The sequence below is a fragment of the Pristis pectinata genome, chromosome 25 (assembly GCF_009764475.1).
Source record: "Pristis pectinata isolate sPriPec2 chromosome 25, sPriPec2.1.pri, whole genome shotgun sequence".
Lineage (NCBI taxonomy): Eukaryota > Metazoa > Chordata > Chondrichthyes > Rhinopristiformes > Pristidae > Pristis > Pristis pectinata.
In genome coordinates, this window is record NC_067429.1 from 27,421,192 (window position 1) to 27,437,702 (window position 16,511).

The following is a 16,511-nucleotide window of genomic DNA, read 5'->3' on the forward strand; positions in this document are numbered from 1 at the left end:
TATTTGCAGTCCTTCCTACAACCTACCATCAGTTGATCATTTGTGAGGTGGTGATATTTATCAGGCAGGTTTTACCAAAAAAAACACTTTTGCCTCAATTCAACTTTGCCCTGAATCAATAGTTATTATTGAATAGATGTTCAGGATATAACCCTGAATTAATGTGCTGTTAATTCAAAGAATATTTATGATGTCAAAATCTTCAATCCTACTATCCTTGAACATTTAGAGACAGCATCCAAGTGTGCTCGCATGATAGCTAATATGCCAAAGTATTGTAAACCAAGAGTCTTCTGGTTTTTCTGTTCTTCGTATTAGCTAAACTCAGCCCAGGGTTAATTTGAGTACAAATATGACTTTGTAGAAAAGGAAATCTGTCTAGTTCCCATCTGTCATGTAATTTAAAAAAAATGAACTTCATACTGCCATGAAAAGCTGCTGAGATGGTGAACCTCTAGTGACCGCCAATATCTCTAATGCCCAGTGGAACTCCAGCCAGTGAAGGTTTTCATTGACTTGCATTTCATTGAAGAAACTTCTGCTTTACTGCTTGGTGCTCTGCTTTACCAATACTGCCTCAAAGGCAAATGTTTGCCACTACTGTTGATGCTCATATTTGCTTGAAATCAGTAATTAGTTTGAAAGCAGAGTAGTTCTGGTGAAGTTTGAACTTGATCTCAGAGAATAGGTTGTAGGTTGCTTGAGAGCACTTGATATTTCCTTTCTGACAACTGGGGGAGTGATTGGTCTTGGGTCTCATTGTGGGCCAGGTGAGTTGTATGTAAATTGGAGGGGTTGGCATCGAGTAGATTATTTAGAGTTGGTCTTGCCACCAGCTGAAAGAAGCACAGTCTAGGAGCTATGACTTTCAAGGCTTGGCCAACTTGATCAACTGCTAAGTATCTCTTGGTGCTGGATGTTGGTCCCTGATCTAGAATATATTGTGTATTGTATCCTCTGTAATTCGTCCTTTTGTGGTTAATTTGAGATTTCATTCATCACCCATGGGAAGATGGTAATCTGCTGGATGTCGTGTTCGAGCCATGAGGCAACTTAGTGTGTGGAAGTAATGTCAAGATGTAATGGGGCCACTTTGCTTTTCCTCATTTTCATTGTGGTCTTTTCAAGCAAGACAGGATGTACACAGGCAGTGATAGGCCAGGGCCAAAAATCAGCCAGGTCAGGGCTGTATGACAAATGATCTTCATGCTTGCTTTTGCAATTTTTGAGTGCCAGTATGTGCATACTTAAAAACAAAACCCTCTGTACAGTTAAGCATACTTTTATTTTTATTCATCTATTTGTTATTTTACTGTTGACCTAATTATAACAGTACATTTTCAAATTGTTTAGATAAATTGTTACAAGAGATACAAAATAATTGAACAAGGCTCCACCTGTTTGCATTACTGATTTCCTTCCTGACTTCCCCCCTGTCTGGCTTGCTTTCCTGAATAACAACATTTGGCCCTTACTGATCATTTAGTGTTTTGGAGTCTTTTTCTTCAATGGATTTACTTTGTTTTTGGGGCCAGGAATATCTTCAGTCAATGCACTGCTCTCATTAGGCCCAGGAATTGGCTTGCTTTGTCTTGTTGAATGAAGAGAGAACAAATTGGTTACTTTTGCCCATTTAGTGCCTTGGATATCCCAAGGTATTTTAAAAAAAATTCTCAGTTTCTTTACATTTTTTGGGCAGCTGATTGTCCATGATTGTGATACCGAGTTTAGGATTAGTCAGTTTAGGCTCGTCCATCTTTTCTATGATCGGAGAATTAGGCCATTTGATGCAAATTCCAGATGAGATCTCATTGAAAGGTGAGGCTTTAGGTGATCTTAGCTGTCAGAGCAAATAACAAGGAGTGGATAGGGTGCTTGTTATTTTAACATGCACAGTGACACTGTGGTTAGTGCTGTTGTCTCGCAGTTCAACCAACTGACTGCTGTATTTATGTTGAGTTTAAACTTTTTCAACATGGGATTTGAATTTGTGTTCTCTGGATTTCTTGTCCATAAATATAGCCACTACTTCACAAAATGCTTCTGTAGTCATTACTTCAGGTAGGCATTTTGAAGCAGTGAAAAAAACACAAGGCATTTCCCATACAAGTGAAGGATGCCCACGGTACTAACCATAAACTTTGGGTCAAACCTTAAGGAATCAAAAATACAACTATTTTTCTGTAGAACACAACACTGGTAGATGGTTTGGCAGCTTGGACATAATCTTGCACAGGGTTTGTTTTGATGTTTTAACCATTTACTCTGATCAAGAATAAAGGAGCACTCCATGTGGTTAAAAGATTTGACAGCTATGGTTTTCAAATGGAACCATAAAGTGTGTTAAATAATTAGTACAATGGATGGTGGAAAGTAGAACATCGTACCAAAGCACAACACAAACCTTAGACAAAATAATGTTTAGTTTGGCCACTGGAGTGTTGACTTGTCTCGTGTTCCTTCAATGGTGGGCTGTAGTCATTTAATAACTCATTGAAATCCTCCTTTCATCTTTTCAGCACCTCCTCTTGCTCTCCTGCAATTTTCCACCCTAGTTCTTCACAATTTCATTTGGGTTGTAGTCCATATCATTTTCCAGTACTTCTGTTAGACAAATTGCTACATCATTGAAATTAAATGGTGCAAGTAACTCTTGAGTTCTGAATGTCTTTTGGAACTGGTACTTCTATGAATTTTCAAGTCAAGTGCCATAAAGTGAATGGCCTTCACTGGTGTATCATTCTTTGATATTTTGGATCTTTGACAGTACATGAAGTACTTGAGGAAATGTTCTGCAGAAAGATGGAAATAAGGGCTGCATAATCTTCCTGCATTACAGATACTGAGCTTTTGATTTTTTAAGCAAGTTGATTCACTTGCACTATTGAAACTCTTAGAATTAAGATTGAATCAGACAAAGAATATAATTGTCTGAAACAGCAGCTGTGTATGAGATGTTGCAGTTTGTATTTGGTGTCGTCATTATTACCTGAATGTTGGATTGGCAATGCTCTTTCATGTAGTCACCAGATAGTGTGGATGCATTAATTTTGCTGCTATTTGCATCTTGTTGATTGCTTTCAGTTCACCCGCATCTACTTGCATAATTACACTGCACTGTGTGCTTCTGAGCATAGATAACAGGAGGAAGTTAGTTTAGCTTTCATTGAGATCTGTTGAATTGGTTGGTCAGCACTTGGGTTGCTGTCACAAGCTCAGGTTTTCTGAACTGGGAATGGTGGGGGTTGGGGGCTGAGGGTGGCGGTGTTGATTGAGCCAGTTGTGTGGGGAGGGAAAAAAAATCAGCTGGAATTCTGACCTCTACTTCATTGGCCAAATCTGCCAACACTTGCTACCCAAACACAGTTAAATATGTTGAGTCATGGAGTCATACAGCATGGAACCAAGCCCTTTTGGCTCAACTCCTCTATGCTGACTAAAGTGCCTACCTGAGCTGGTCCTATTTGCCTGTGTTTGGTCCATATCCCTCTAAACCTTTCCTATCCGTGTACCTGTCCAAATATCTTTCAAACATTGTAATTGTTCCTGCCTCTACTACTACCCCTGGCAGCTTGTTCCATATACTCACCCCCTTCAGTGTGGAAAAAGTTAGCCCACAGGTACTCTTTCCCCTCTCACCTTAAACCAATGCCCTTCAGTTTTAGATTCCCCTACCTTGGGAAAAGGACTGCGGCCATCCAACCTGTGCCCCTCATGATTTTATAAACCTTGATAAGATCACCCCTCAGCCTCCTATATTCCAGGGAAAACAGTCCCAGCCTTTCCTTTTAACTCAAGCCTTCCAGTCCCAGCAACATCTTGTGAATCTCTTCTGCACCCTCTCTAGCTTAATCCCATCATTCTGATAATATGGTGGCCAGAATTGCACACAGTATTCCAAGTGCATTCTCACCAATATCATGTACAGCTGCAATATGATGTCCCAACCCTAGTATTCAATGCCCCACTGAAGGCAGGTGTGCCATACGCCGCCTTCATCACCCTGTCTACCTGTGTTACCACATTCTGGGAATTATGTACTTGTACCCCAAGGTCTCCTTGTTTCAACACTTCCCAAGACCCTGCCATTCATTGTGTATGTCCTGTCCTGGTTTAACTTCCCCAAATACATCACTTTGTACTTGTTTGAGTTGAGTTCCACCTGCCATTCCTTTACCCACTTTCCCAGTTGATCTAAATTCTGTTGTAACCGTGGACAATCTTCTTCACTGTCCACCACACCACCAATTTTGGTGTCGTCCACAAATTTACGATTCATGCCACTTGCATCCTCATCCAAATTGTTACCGTTCTCTGCGCCACACCACTGGTCTCAGTCCTCCAATCTGGAAACACAGCATTCCACTATCACTCTGTCTCCTACCACTGGCTAATTTTGTATCCAACTGGCTAGTTCACCCTGGATCCCATGTGACCTAACCTTCCGAACCAGCTACCATGCAGGACCTTGTAAAAGACCTTGTTAAGGTCCATGTAGCCAACATCTATTGCCTTGCCTTCATCAATCCTCTTGCTACCCTTTCAAAATAAAAACCTCAATCAAATGTGTAAGTCACAATTTCCCACACAAAGCTATGCTGATCATTCCTAAACAGTCCTTGCTTTTACAATATCTGTAATGAAAAGATAGCATCAGGGATAATGAGAATGAAATTACTGCATTGACTGGCTCACTATAGGAAGGATGTGATTGTGCTGGAGGGAGTGCAGAGGCAATTCACCAGGATGTTACCTGGATTGGAGGACTTTACTTATGAGGAGAGTTTGGATAGGCTGGGCATGTTTTCCCAGAGCAAAGGAGGCTGACGGGTGACCCAATAGAGGGATACACAGGACAGTGTTAGATGGAGTAGATAGGAAGAATCTATTTCCCCCTGACAAAGGGTCTTCAACCTGAAGGGCTAGCTCCGTTTCTCTACCCACAGATGTGTCCAGGCCTGCTGAGTGTTTCCAGCATTTTCTATTCTTATCTTTTTTCCTTGCTGGGCATGTCTAAAACGAGAGGGCATAGGTAAAAGGTTTAGAGGAGATCTGAGGGGGAATTTTTCTACACAGGGTGGTTGGAATCTAGAACGTGCTGCCTGAGGGGGTGGTGGAGGCAGAGACTCACAACATTTCAGAAGCATCAAGACAAGCACTTGAATCTTAAGACATAGAAGGCTGCGGGCCAAATGTGGGTAAATGGAACTAGTATGGATAAGTACAATGGTAGGCATAGATGTGCTGGGCCAAAGGGCCTGTTTCTGTGCTGTATGATAATGGCTCTATTACCAAGTTCACAATGTTCCTTCATCTGCCCTGTGACTTGATTTAGGAAGCTTGTAGTGTTTAAGGGAATTTAGGGGTGGAAAATAAGCATACTTTGCCAGCATCATCACACGAATGCATGAAATAATATAAAAAGCAATTCAGCCCCTGACCCCTTGTCCAGTCAGGCTGGATTTGATTTGTGGTCCTTTCTGTCCAAGCTGCCGGTAGAGTCTATGGGATGATGAAACATAATGAGAGGAAATGCCTTTACTTTTTTATGTGTAATATCACTGGAGTAATTTCACACAGGGTTAAAATCTCTCATTTGGTTTTGTAATCACCTGTGTGTTGAAAATAATTCCACACAGGAGCAAACAGGTGTATATAGAAAGTTGCCCTGGGTGCATTCAGTTCTGTTTTTGAAAAATACCTACTGCTTAACACTGGCATTCAGTAGATCAGAGATGTTTGTTTTGTACCAGGGTGTTAATGTAACATGAGGGATTATTATAAGCAAACACAATGGAATCATGCAAATAGTGTATATACCAGCAACACCAATTACAAGTCCACTTTCATGCTATTCCATCTTTACCAAGCAGTTTAACTATTCCCATAGTTATCCTTGGTTTGTATTACTGGACCCATCAATTAAGGATGATTATTGGGATCAGTTTTCTTCAGTTTTGTTTTTGGTATTTTTAATTTAGCTTTCTTAATTTCTGCTTAATCTACAATGTGGAACCTGCAGCGTAGGTTTTCCCCATTAAAGGTACGAAAAGAATGTAGGTTATTTCTGACAAGCACTGTGAAATTATCGCAAAATATAGCCTTTGTTACAGCCCTAAGATGATTATCTAGCTTGCTTGTGTTGAAGTACTACAAGTTTTAATAACATAAATCTAAAAGATATTTAAACTGATTAGTCCAGCCAGTGAATAAGGTCTATTCATAACAGAATGACCCTTTTTGGATCAAATGACTTGTCTCCCAAGACAGTTGTCCTGGAGCTCTGACTTGTCTTGGAACTTGGGGGATGGTTGAGGGTTGACAACTTTGCATTCTTGGCTTTTGTTTTGTCTATTAAACAAGCTATTTCTTACATTGGGGTATTTTATCCAATTTTCATAGTGTTCCTTTTTGGTCTGCTCTGGATTTTAATCCATCTTGTTTAATCGTGTATGATGTCAATCAGGCATAAAGTTAGGATTTATTTCTATGAACTACCTTCTGTAATTCCACGTGTATGGTGCACTCTCCCAGTTCCTTGCATCCTGTAATGCAGCCAATATTTTCCATTCTCCCTGTCACAAAGTTGCTGCATAGTGCCTCAAGGGTCTTGGTTTAAGTCACTTGGGTATTATTTTATATGTTCGTCCTTTGACCCATCAAGATATTAATTGATTGTTTGACATGTATCTCAATTATTCCCTTCCAATTGATGCTATCTGTCACATTGTTCACTTTTTTAGACCTTTAAGTCCATGATAAATTTAGTGTTAGTTCAAGGAATTGTAGCTATTATTCGTGGGTTCTACTAGCCTGAAACCACATAATATCACATCTGTGGACTGCCCACACAGTTTGTATAGAAGGTGCTAGCATCAGAGTTTCACTCTGTTCAATGGATGGGTAAGAAAATTGTTGTCAGTGTCCTTTCCCAGACCAATATACTCAGTTGGCGTGATTGGGTGGGCCATGTTGTTTGCATTGCCCGCTTCCCAAAACACAGTATTCTGTTATGGAAAGAGATCACCAGGCAGACAAAGGAAATGACTCAAGGATGCGCTCAAGGCCTCTGAAGAAATGCAGCATCCCCATTGACTTCTGGGAATCTCTGGCCTGTGACTGTTCAATGTGGTGAATGAGTATTTGTGATGGCCTTGGGAACCCTGAGGCCACACATAGGCAGCACACAGAGGCCCTGGATAAGTAGCAGAAGGGGCACACCATCTCACAAACTACCCACCCCCCTGCCCCACCAACCATCTGTGGAAGAGTTTGCAGTTCCCACAACTTCCATGGAATCCACAAAACCAGAATGGAAGTGGTTGTTCCCAATCCCAAGGGACTAAATGAAAGATGATTTGATACAGAATGTAACTGACCATCTTGCCCTAAATCTAGTTTTCTAAATGCTTTCATGTGTAAAGATGCATTGTAAGTGATGTGTTGGTGGAATTCTCTCAACTCAACCAAGTCATGTTCAAACTATCTAGGACTGCAGGACCAAGTGGGTACTCTGTTCTTTGGATGTGCAACAGTTTGGATTTTATAATCTCTAGGTTAATACTATTTCAAGTATTTTGTTTCTAGCTTTGTTTAGGTATGCATTTTCTTGAGTGGTGTGTAGAAGCGAGTAGTTTACAATACAGATCAAACAAGGTACTATCGCAGTGTGCAGTTGAGTAGCCTTAAGCCTCAGTTGTGAAACTTCCGAAAATATCTGGCATAAGCAGTTCTGTTTGTATTTACGGGAGAAAAATGGTAAAAGATGACTGCTTGACCAACTTCTGTCTGCTCTATTTACACAGTGAGCTCCTATAACTTTGACAAAACAAAGCAGTGCATTGGGACCATGACGATTGAGATTGACTTCTTACAGAAGAAGAGTGTGGATTCAAACCCATACGATACTGACAGGATGGCAGCAGAGTTCATTCAGCAGTTCAACAACCAGGCCTTTTCAACCAGCCAGCAGGTACAACCCCGCATGAAATAGTATTTGGGGGAATTTTGACTAAAAATTAAATTTGACTGTGTAGACCTCAAGGGGTTTAAAAATGTTTTAAAAAATCCTTGTTTACACTTGTTACTTGCTGTGTGTTTTGTGGCTTGAAAGTCGTTTGTACCCTTGTCTAACTCTTGCCATCTTTTATGTAGCTTTACACATTAGTGTTGTATCTGAGGAGACCTCATTGAAACTTACAAAATTTTGACAGGGTAAGACGGACTGGATGTGGGGAAGATGTTCTCTGTGGCTGGGGTGTCTAGAATGAGGAGTCAAGTGTCTCATGTCTCAGGGCATGAGATTTGGGACTAATTTGAGGAATTTCTTCACCCAGGGAGTGGTGAATCTCTGGAATTCACTACAAGGGAGGGCTGTAGAAACCAGGTTGGTGAATATATTTAAGAAATTTCTTGACATAAAAGGCGTCAGGTTGGTACGGGGAGAGAGCAGCAGCAGCAGGGTATTAAGATTAGCTGATCATATTAATGGTGGACTAGTTTAGAAGGGCTTATGGGGTACTCATTTTCTGTTTCTGTTTTATCTCCCATTTGCTAGCATGCAGGTCTGCACTTCCATACAGATCAAAAGTTGGCTGATTTTGCAAGAGAAATTTCACCATCTGCACACCAAGTGTAATATATTTTAATTTTAACATTCATACACAAGGGCTGAGAGAGTCCTTTGCACAACAAAAAAGATGCTGCGGCATTGAAGATCAGCTTAGCTCGAAGTAGAGCAATGTTGGGCTCTTTGCTATACGTTAGTTGATGCCTGGTGGGAAATTGAGCTCCTTAGTTTCAGTATGTTTTTCACTTGTCCAGTGTAGAATTCCACTTCCTATCTTTCAAATAATGTCAACAATAGTATAAAGTGCCAAATTCACTGAGTCTTTATCCCCTTGTCTGATGCACAATTCCTATTTGCTTAGAAACAACCAGCTTTTGCTAACCTTGTTCCTGCTGAAACAATGCCAGTTAAAAGACTAGCATTCAAACTGCATTCTCAGTTCTCACCGAGATGTGACCTGTGACCTCAAACCCAGCCGCACACTGTGCCTTGATACTTTACCTGCGTAGGTCAGGTCACGATCACTCCCTGCGTCCTTGCCTCGGGTTCATTCCAGGATGCTGATCTCTGGCACATCTCAGTTTGTTTCTCATTCCTGCATTAGGGAGGTCACGTAAGCACCATCCTCGAGGGAAGAATTTGTCTAATTTTCCTTCAGTCTGCAGGAGCAGGCAGAGTTTGCATGGGAATTTGCATCAGCGGCTTTGACAAAGTCTGGGTGTTCATAATTGAGGTTGGCTGTAACCCTGGAGGATCTCTGTGATTCCCTTGGGCAAAGAGTATGCACCCTGCAGGCACTGTTCTTCACTAATCTGCCCATGTTTCTTTGACCTACTGGAAGTGCACTTCCACCCCCTCTCTCATCATTGCAACATCCAATCATTATGTAATAACACTCCCCTCTTGCTTCAAGTACTGCTGGTATTGCAGTATGTTCCTTTAAGAACTTGCTGCAGTTATTGCATCTGTCGAGCTAAATGCTGGCAATTGAGAATGCACGTCATTTCAAAAGAAAATGCCACAATGAAACTGACTCAGGATAGCATTACCCAAGGAAAGCTACTAACTTGAAATTGAAGATCAGTAAATTTATAGGATTGCAGGTTACAGCATTGTGCACCACCACAATGCTTAAATGTCATTCGCATAACACACTGGCCACCATTTCTTTAAAGAAGTCATTAATGATCTATAGCAGCTTCGTTGAATTTTGTTAGTGTCCTCGGAAGATACAGTATGGAAACAGGCCCTTCAGCCCACCAAGTCTGCATTGACTATCAACCACCAATTTGTATTCATTCTACATTCATACCATTTTAAAAATTTTCCCTGTAATTTTTGTAGGCTCTTCCCAGATTTTACCACTCATCTGCACACTAGGGGCAATTTAGAGTGACCAGTTAACCTACCAACCTGCACATCTTTGGGATGTGGGAGGAAACAGGAGCACTTGGAGGAAAGCCACGCAGTCGCAGAAAGAATATGCAAACTCCACACAGGCAGCACCCAAGATCGGGATTGAACCTGGGTCCCTCGTGCTGTGAGGCAGTGGCTCTACCAGCTATGCCCACTGTGCTGCCCACTTGTGGCCAAAGAGATTCTAAACAAAGTTTCTTATTGTGATGTTAGGTGTATGCCCTGTAAAATGAATATTAGTCAAGTCAGATGAAGAAACAGCTAATTAATACCTAATCAGAGTCATAGAATCATACAACATGGAAACGGGCCTTTGACTCAACTGGTCCATGCCAACGGTATTGCCCAGTGAGCTAGTCCCATCTACCTGCATTTGGCCCATAGCCCTCTAAACCTTTCCTATCCATGCACTTATCTAGATGGCTTTTAAATGTTACTAATGTGCCCGCCTCAGTCACTATTTCTGGCAGCTCATTCCAAATACTCATCACCCTTTGCGTGAAGAAGCCGCCCCAATGTCCCTTTTAAATCTCTCGCCTCTGATCTTAAACCTGTGCCCTCTTGTTTCGTGGCACCCCTTTTCTGGGGAAAAAGACTACATACTTTCAACCCGTCTGTGCCCCTCGTGATATTGTATACCTCTATTAGGTCATCCCTCAATCTCCTACGTTTCAGGGAATAAACTTCTAGTCTATGCAACCTCTCCTTGCAACTCAGGCCCCCAACTCCAGGCAACATCCTGGTAAATCTTTTCTGCACTCTTTCTAGTTTAATAACATCTTTCCTGTAACAGGGTGACCAAAACTGTACACAATAATCAAGTGTTCTTGTATAACTGCAACATAACTTCCCAACTCCTATACTCAATGCCCTGACTGAAGGCCAGCATGCCATGCACCTCCTTCCCAGCCTATCTACCTATGACGCTGCTTTCAGCGAACCGTGCACTTGCACTCCTAGGTTCCTCTGTTCCATAACAATAATTTCTCAACATTAGTTGGATATGTGCTTTTATTTGCTTATTGACAAGTTAGTGGGTACATATTATTCTGCGGGTCCTTGTTGTTGACCTGGTATGCTTGAGTTACTTGGTCCATCACAGAATCATAAAATGTCTACAACATAGAAGGCAGGCATTTAGCTTATTACATGTACACTGGCTGAAAACAAGCTTCCAAGCTAATCCCACCTTCGAGCACAAGATCTGTTGTTCTACAGATCATGGCTGTTCAAATACACATTTGAGTATTTTTAAATATGAAGTAATTTTTCTTCTACTTCCATCCTTTCAGGCAATGAATTCCAGACCGATAATACTTTCTGGTTGAAAACATTTTGCTTCCCTCCTCTCATCCTTTTTAACAATTACTTTAAATCTTTGCCTCCTGATTTTTGATCCCCCGTTAAGTGGAATGCGTCCTTTGTATTTACTCTAGGTCTCTCATGATTTTGTACACCTTGGTTAAATCTCCCCTTCACCTTCCCTGTTTAAGAGAAAGATTGTCCAATTTTTCCCCAAAGCTGCAATGTTTTCAGTCCCAACAATATCTTCACAACCAGCAGCAGTTCCCAGATACTTACGGATTGAAGAGATTGAACTGAATAACCTAATGATTTGTACGGCATCAAAATAACCAGTATTACATGAACCAGACACTAATCAAGATTTTGCAATTGAAGTTTTCGAATGATTAACCTTTTCGTTTTCTTTCTTTGCTCTTCAGCTTGTGTTTAGTTTTAATGACAAGCTCTTCGGGTTAATGGTGAAGGATATTGAAGCTATGGACCCAAGCATATTGAAGGGCGAGCAGGCTTCTGGCAAGCAACAGAAGGTAGAAGTTGTATCATTAACTTTCAATTATGCTGTGGGAAAAGTTATTTAATAAAATGCAATAAAAATAAAATGTTAGAAACTCTTAATCAGTCACTTAATACACAGGGTATGGAGCCATAAAACATTATATTGTACCTTTTCAGGACCTTGGGATATATTAGACGTGCCTATACTACATGAGTTTAAAGTGTCATCACTGTTATAATGTAATGACTGTTGGACCAAACTATGGCCAATTCTTACCACAAACTGCATGTGGACTCATCTGTTCTGTCCACAGATGCATCCCAACCAGTTACATATTTTCAGCATTTTCTGCTTCTATTTCAGATTTTGATCAAGCGCAGATTTTTGTGCTTTAATGAATAGGTTTTGTTCTTCAGCAAAAATTGAAAAGCAAAATACTGTAGATGCTGGAAATAGTAAATAAGAACAGAAGCTATTAGAAATAATCGGCAAGTCAGGATGTATTTGTGCAGAGAGTGTTTGAGTTAACATTTCAGTTCGATGACCTTTCATCAGAACTTTTTGTTCTTAAACAAATGTCTTTTCATTTGTAGGGATCTGATAGTTTGACAGGCTGCTGTAAGGAGTCACTAGCTGCTGGGTAGAATTAGTTTCAGTGGTTTGTTAGATGAACTGAATTAGCCTTTTATTTGAAAGAATGATTTTAGCTGTAGTTGAAGGTTAATATAGAAGTAAAAGCACTGATTAAAGTCATCATTCATTCATGAGTGTAGAAATACAACTGTTTAAGTATTGTATCCGACAAGTGGACTTGTTGGTTCAATACTTAGTTGATCTGCACTTGCCAATTGTAATCTTAATCAGCACTCTTACCTCTGACCCAGAAGTTTGTTTTTGATAATCCATTATTGAAGGAATTATGAATGCATCTGAACAGTTGGCAAGAATCACTGAACAGGCCCTTTTCTTATGTGATGGAAGGGTTGTTATTTGATTAAACTGCTGAAAGTAATAAGACTTAAAACACCTCAGGAGATTGTACAGTAGTGTCTCAAGGTTGAGAAGTTAGCACCAAAAATTACAAGCATCTTTGCCAGTTATGCTCCCAACTGCTGGAGAGCTATCTCTCTGATCTCCACTGATTTTACTTTTACTAGGACTCTTTGGTGCCACATTTGGTCAAACACTGGCTTGATGTCAAGGCCATTCATAGTTGTATGCTGGTTCTCATCTCGAATTGGACTAAGGCTGTAATGAGGTCTGTTGCTAAATGCCCAGACCCAAACATTGCAATTGTTATTGTTGCAATCGTTACTTGCTTGATACCAGTTTTGATGACTTTTTTCAACACTTCAGTTTTAATTTAATAACTCTACCTTTTGGGGACTATGCTTTCAACTACCCTGAGCTCTGAAGTTCCTTTTCTAAACCTTTGTACCTCTACCTTTTCCCTGTAAGGCATTTCTTAAAACCATCCCTTTGACTAAGCCTGTAGCTTGGTGTCAGACTTCATGAATGCACTACCATGAAACAATTTGGGATGGTTGGCAATAATTGTGGGACTACAAATGTAAATTGCCAATAGAAGTGGAAGGACAGGTGGATGTTAATTGGTCAGGTTGGATTTGATCTTTGCATTAGATAGTAGATGTGAGTGCTGTAGCTATATGACAGTGACTTGTTAAGATGCATGCAGTTCCAGAGCACAGATCTTGCAGCCAGATTATCATTGTGACCCTTGGAATTCTCTATCTCCATTGTGCTTGTTCCATTTATCACTTGGGATGAATCAGATTGAAGTCTGGTATCTGTGACAGTGGGGATGTCGAGGTTTGTCGGAAAAAGATCACTCATTTGCCTTTTATGGTGCATTAGTCATCTTTTTGCAATTGTTCCACCGTCATTAGGGATAGGTATATTCATGGAGCCTCTACCCCCTATTGGTTGCTTAATTTCCTAATTTTCTTTATTGTATTGTAAAATTCCTACATTGTATGGAACATAACTGAAAAGCATCCAGCTTGGTTGCACTTCACCATCATTTTGATCTATTTTAAGTGGTGGAGCTTTGGGTGAAATATTGGAGGAAGGTACATGCTTAGATAGTCTTGGTACTTCACATATGCTATTTACTACTATTTTATTAACTGGCAAAATGAAGAAGCTAACAGTATCCAAATAAAATATCCATGTAAGTGTGTGGGTAGGATATCTGTACTCCAGGGTCTGGTTAGGAACCCTGTAGTCACAGGATGGGGTTGCTTTAATCTTGCATCTATCAAAGTAGCTTAAGATTGTTTTGTGAGGAAGGTTTGTTCTTCAGGTTGTGTTGTTGGGTCTTTATTTGGTAAGTTAGTTTTGCAAACATTATGGGGGAAATCCTTACAGGGTTTTGGGAACAACCCAAAATGTCACTGAGTTGAATCTGATTTATAGAACATTGATAAGTTGGCCTGGATTGACATGTCCTTGATGCTGCAGGTTTTTTTTTTGGAAATTGCATATTCATGATGTATGTGCTGGAGTGATGTTTGCAGTTGCAGGTGGTCAGTGGGCTGGTGTTAATAAAAGTGTAATAATGCTTAAACCAGATTGATAACATAATAGGTGGATGTGATAGGCTAGAAAACAATACAGAATGTTTGACTAACCACATTTTGGATCAGATTGACTTTTTAATTTCTAAGATTCCGGAGACGTCATCAGTAGAACAAAATGGAGTGAGATTTCCTAGACTGAAGGGGTTTTGGTGGTTTTTATCACTGCACTGCGATAAAAGGAAACAGTGTGAGATGAAACATTAAAGTGACAGCCTTTTATGGATTTGGCTGAAGTGGTCAATGAATAACAAACCTCCAACCTGTCAATCACTGGTCAGAGTCTCAGTGATGGCCAAGGCAATGGTAGAAGCAAACTTCTAAGGCTGTCTCAGGGAGATTACTGTAAATGCTGAAGACAGAGCTCTGTGAGTGTCTGTTGTTCAGCTTACAGCAGCTGCTACTCTGAATGCCTTCTGAAGGTAATGGGGTGGGAGTAGTTCCTATGCACTCCTATTTGCACTCAGCTGGTTAAGGCAGCTAAATAAAAAGGTGTAAGACTTTTCTTCATAAAACCTGGGTATTTTTGGAATCCCCATGTAGATTCTTATAGAAGAGAACCAGTACTCAAATAATGTTTTCTCTAGACTATCTGTTATTGCTATTTTATACTATTTTGTTCATTTGAATAATCTTTGTCTTGTTAACACAGATCGATCTTGGCCTGGCCGTAGCCAATTCCCAGGTTATCTTTGAAAAGGCAAATAGCTCATCATTGACTCTGATTGGTGAGTATTTGATTTGTGTAATTCAGTTTTGCTGGAGTCGGTGATGTCTAGGTTTTTTGCTACAGTTTGCTTTCACTTGACTTTGATATTAAACCAAGATCATTTAGCAGACACTGAAATCTTGATTGCTAGTTAGGCTGATAGGTGACCCCACCTTCTCCTCTTTGGTTTTCCCTTTAGTACTTCCATGGTTATTGCAAATAGGTTTATTCATTTCTCTGCACCCTGCTTTCCAACAGGTGAAATAAACCTGATATTGTAATAGAGTTTAGTTGCTGTTAGGGGTTCACAGATGAGGACCGATGCTGGTAAAGTGTTTGTTCATGTTGGAAGAGATGCTCTACTAGGTGAAGTACAAATTTTTTCCCCATGTCCGGTGTCTTTGCTTTGGTCAAAGACATCAATTATCTTGACCACAACCTTGGAACAATTTCTCTGGCTGTTGACATTGGACAGCACAGTTGTACACCATTAATTCTCAGTATAAAAGTACAAAATCGCAGATGGCGGACATCTGGCATAAAACTAAAGTTTGAAATACTTGGATCCGGCAACGTCTGTATAGAGCAAACTTGAAGGATTTAAGTATTGTTAAACAGTACAATATTGCACAGTTAGCTTTAAAACGGCTCCAGCTTACTGCATTCCTCCAAGCTTTCTTTTTCACTCATCGACTGAGGCTCTGCTGCTCTTCCCCAGGCTGCCCAGCCTAAACCCAGTGTCTAGAAACTTGACTGAATGTCAAGACATTCAAATCTCTATGGTACATTTGCCTGCTGAGGTTACCAGCTTAATAACTGGGGAATCTTGTTTTCAGCTTCAATTTTAAACTAGCCGAATAAAAAGGGCTTTTGATGATTAACTCCCAAGAAACTGATTTCACTTGCAGGAAGCTCATCAGCCATCCTTATTTAATATAATTGGCAAAAGAATCTGTTTGGGGCAATAAATTTTCTTTCTAAAGAAAATAAGTATTGAATGGAAATTTCCTGTCTGAAACTGTGGTTGCAGCAAATTTAATAATGACTCGTACAAAAGGTTTGGATTCACATGTCAAAGGAAAGATAATTGTAGGGCAGTGCGGAAGGAACAGGGGTGCCTGAGTAACTCTTTAAAAGAATGGGCATGGAACAATGGGCCAAATGGACATGATTATGTGACTCTTGCCATACTCTGACCCTAAGTAAATGGAAAAACTCCTCCTTACTTCCTGACCATTTTGTACAAAGACCATGAATAATAAACTCAAAGAAAACAATGTGTGACTGGATTAAGTGGTAGAACAAATGCTGAAATTCATTGCATGTGTTTGGAGTACTTTTGTAAAGACACCGGGCATTTATGACCCAACTCTAGCTGCTGTGAAAAGGTGGTTGAACAGCATGGATTACTGGAGCACT

General features: G+C 40.3%; 1 protein-coding gene across 1 annotated transcript in view; it reads left to right on the forward strand.

Annotated features, from left to right (window-relative positions):
- Nucleotides 1–16,511, forward strand: part of LOC127582931 (vesicle-fusing ATPase) — a 220,155-nt gene that overhangs the window by 61,133 nt on the left and 142,511 nt on the right. Inside the window, exons 5-7 of the mRNA XM_052038589.1 lie at nucleotides 7,806–7,972; nucleotides 11,710–11,817; nucleotides 15,036–15,111. Coding sequence (XP_051894549.1) covers nucleotides 7,806–7,972; nucleotides 11,710–11,817; nucleotides 15,036–15,111 — 351 coding nt within the window. The remainder of the gene's footprint in view (nucleotides 1–7,805; nucleotides 7,973–11,709; nucleotides 11,818–15,035; nucleotides 15,112–16,511) is intronic.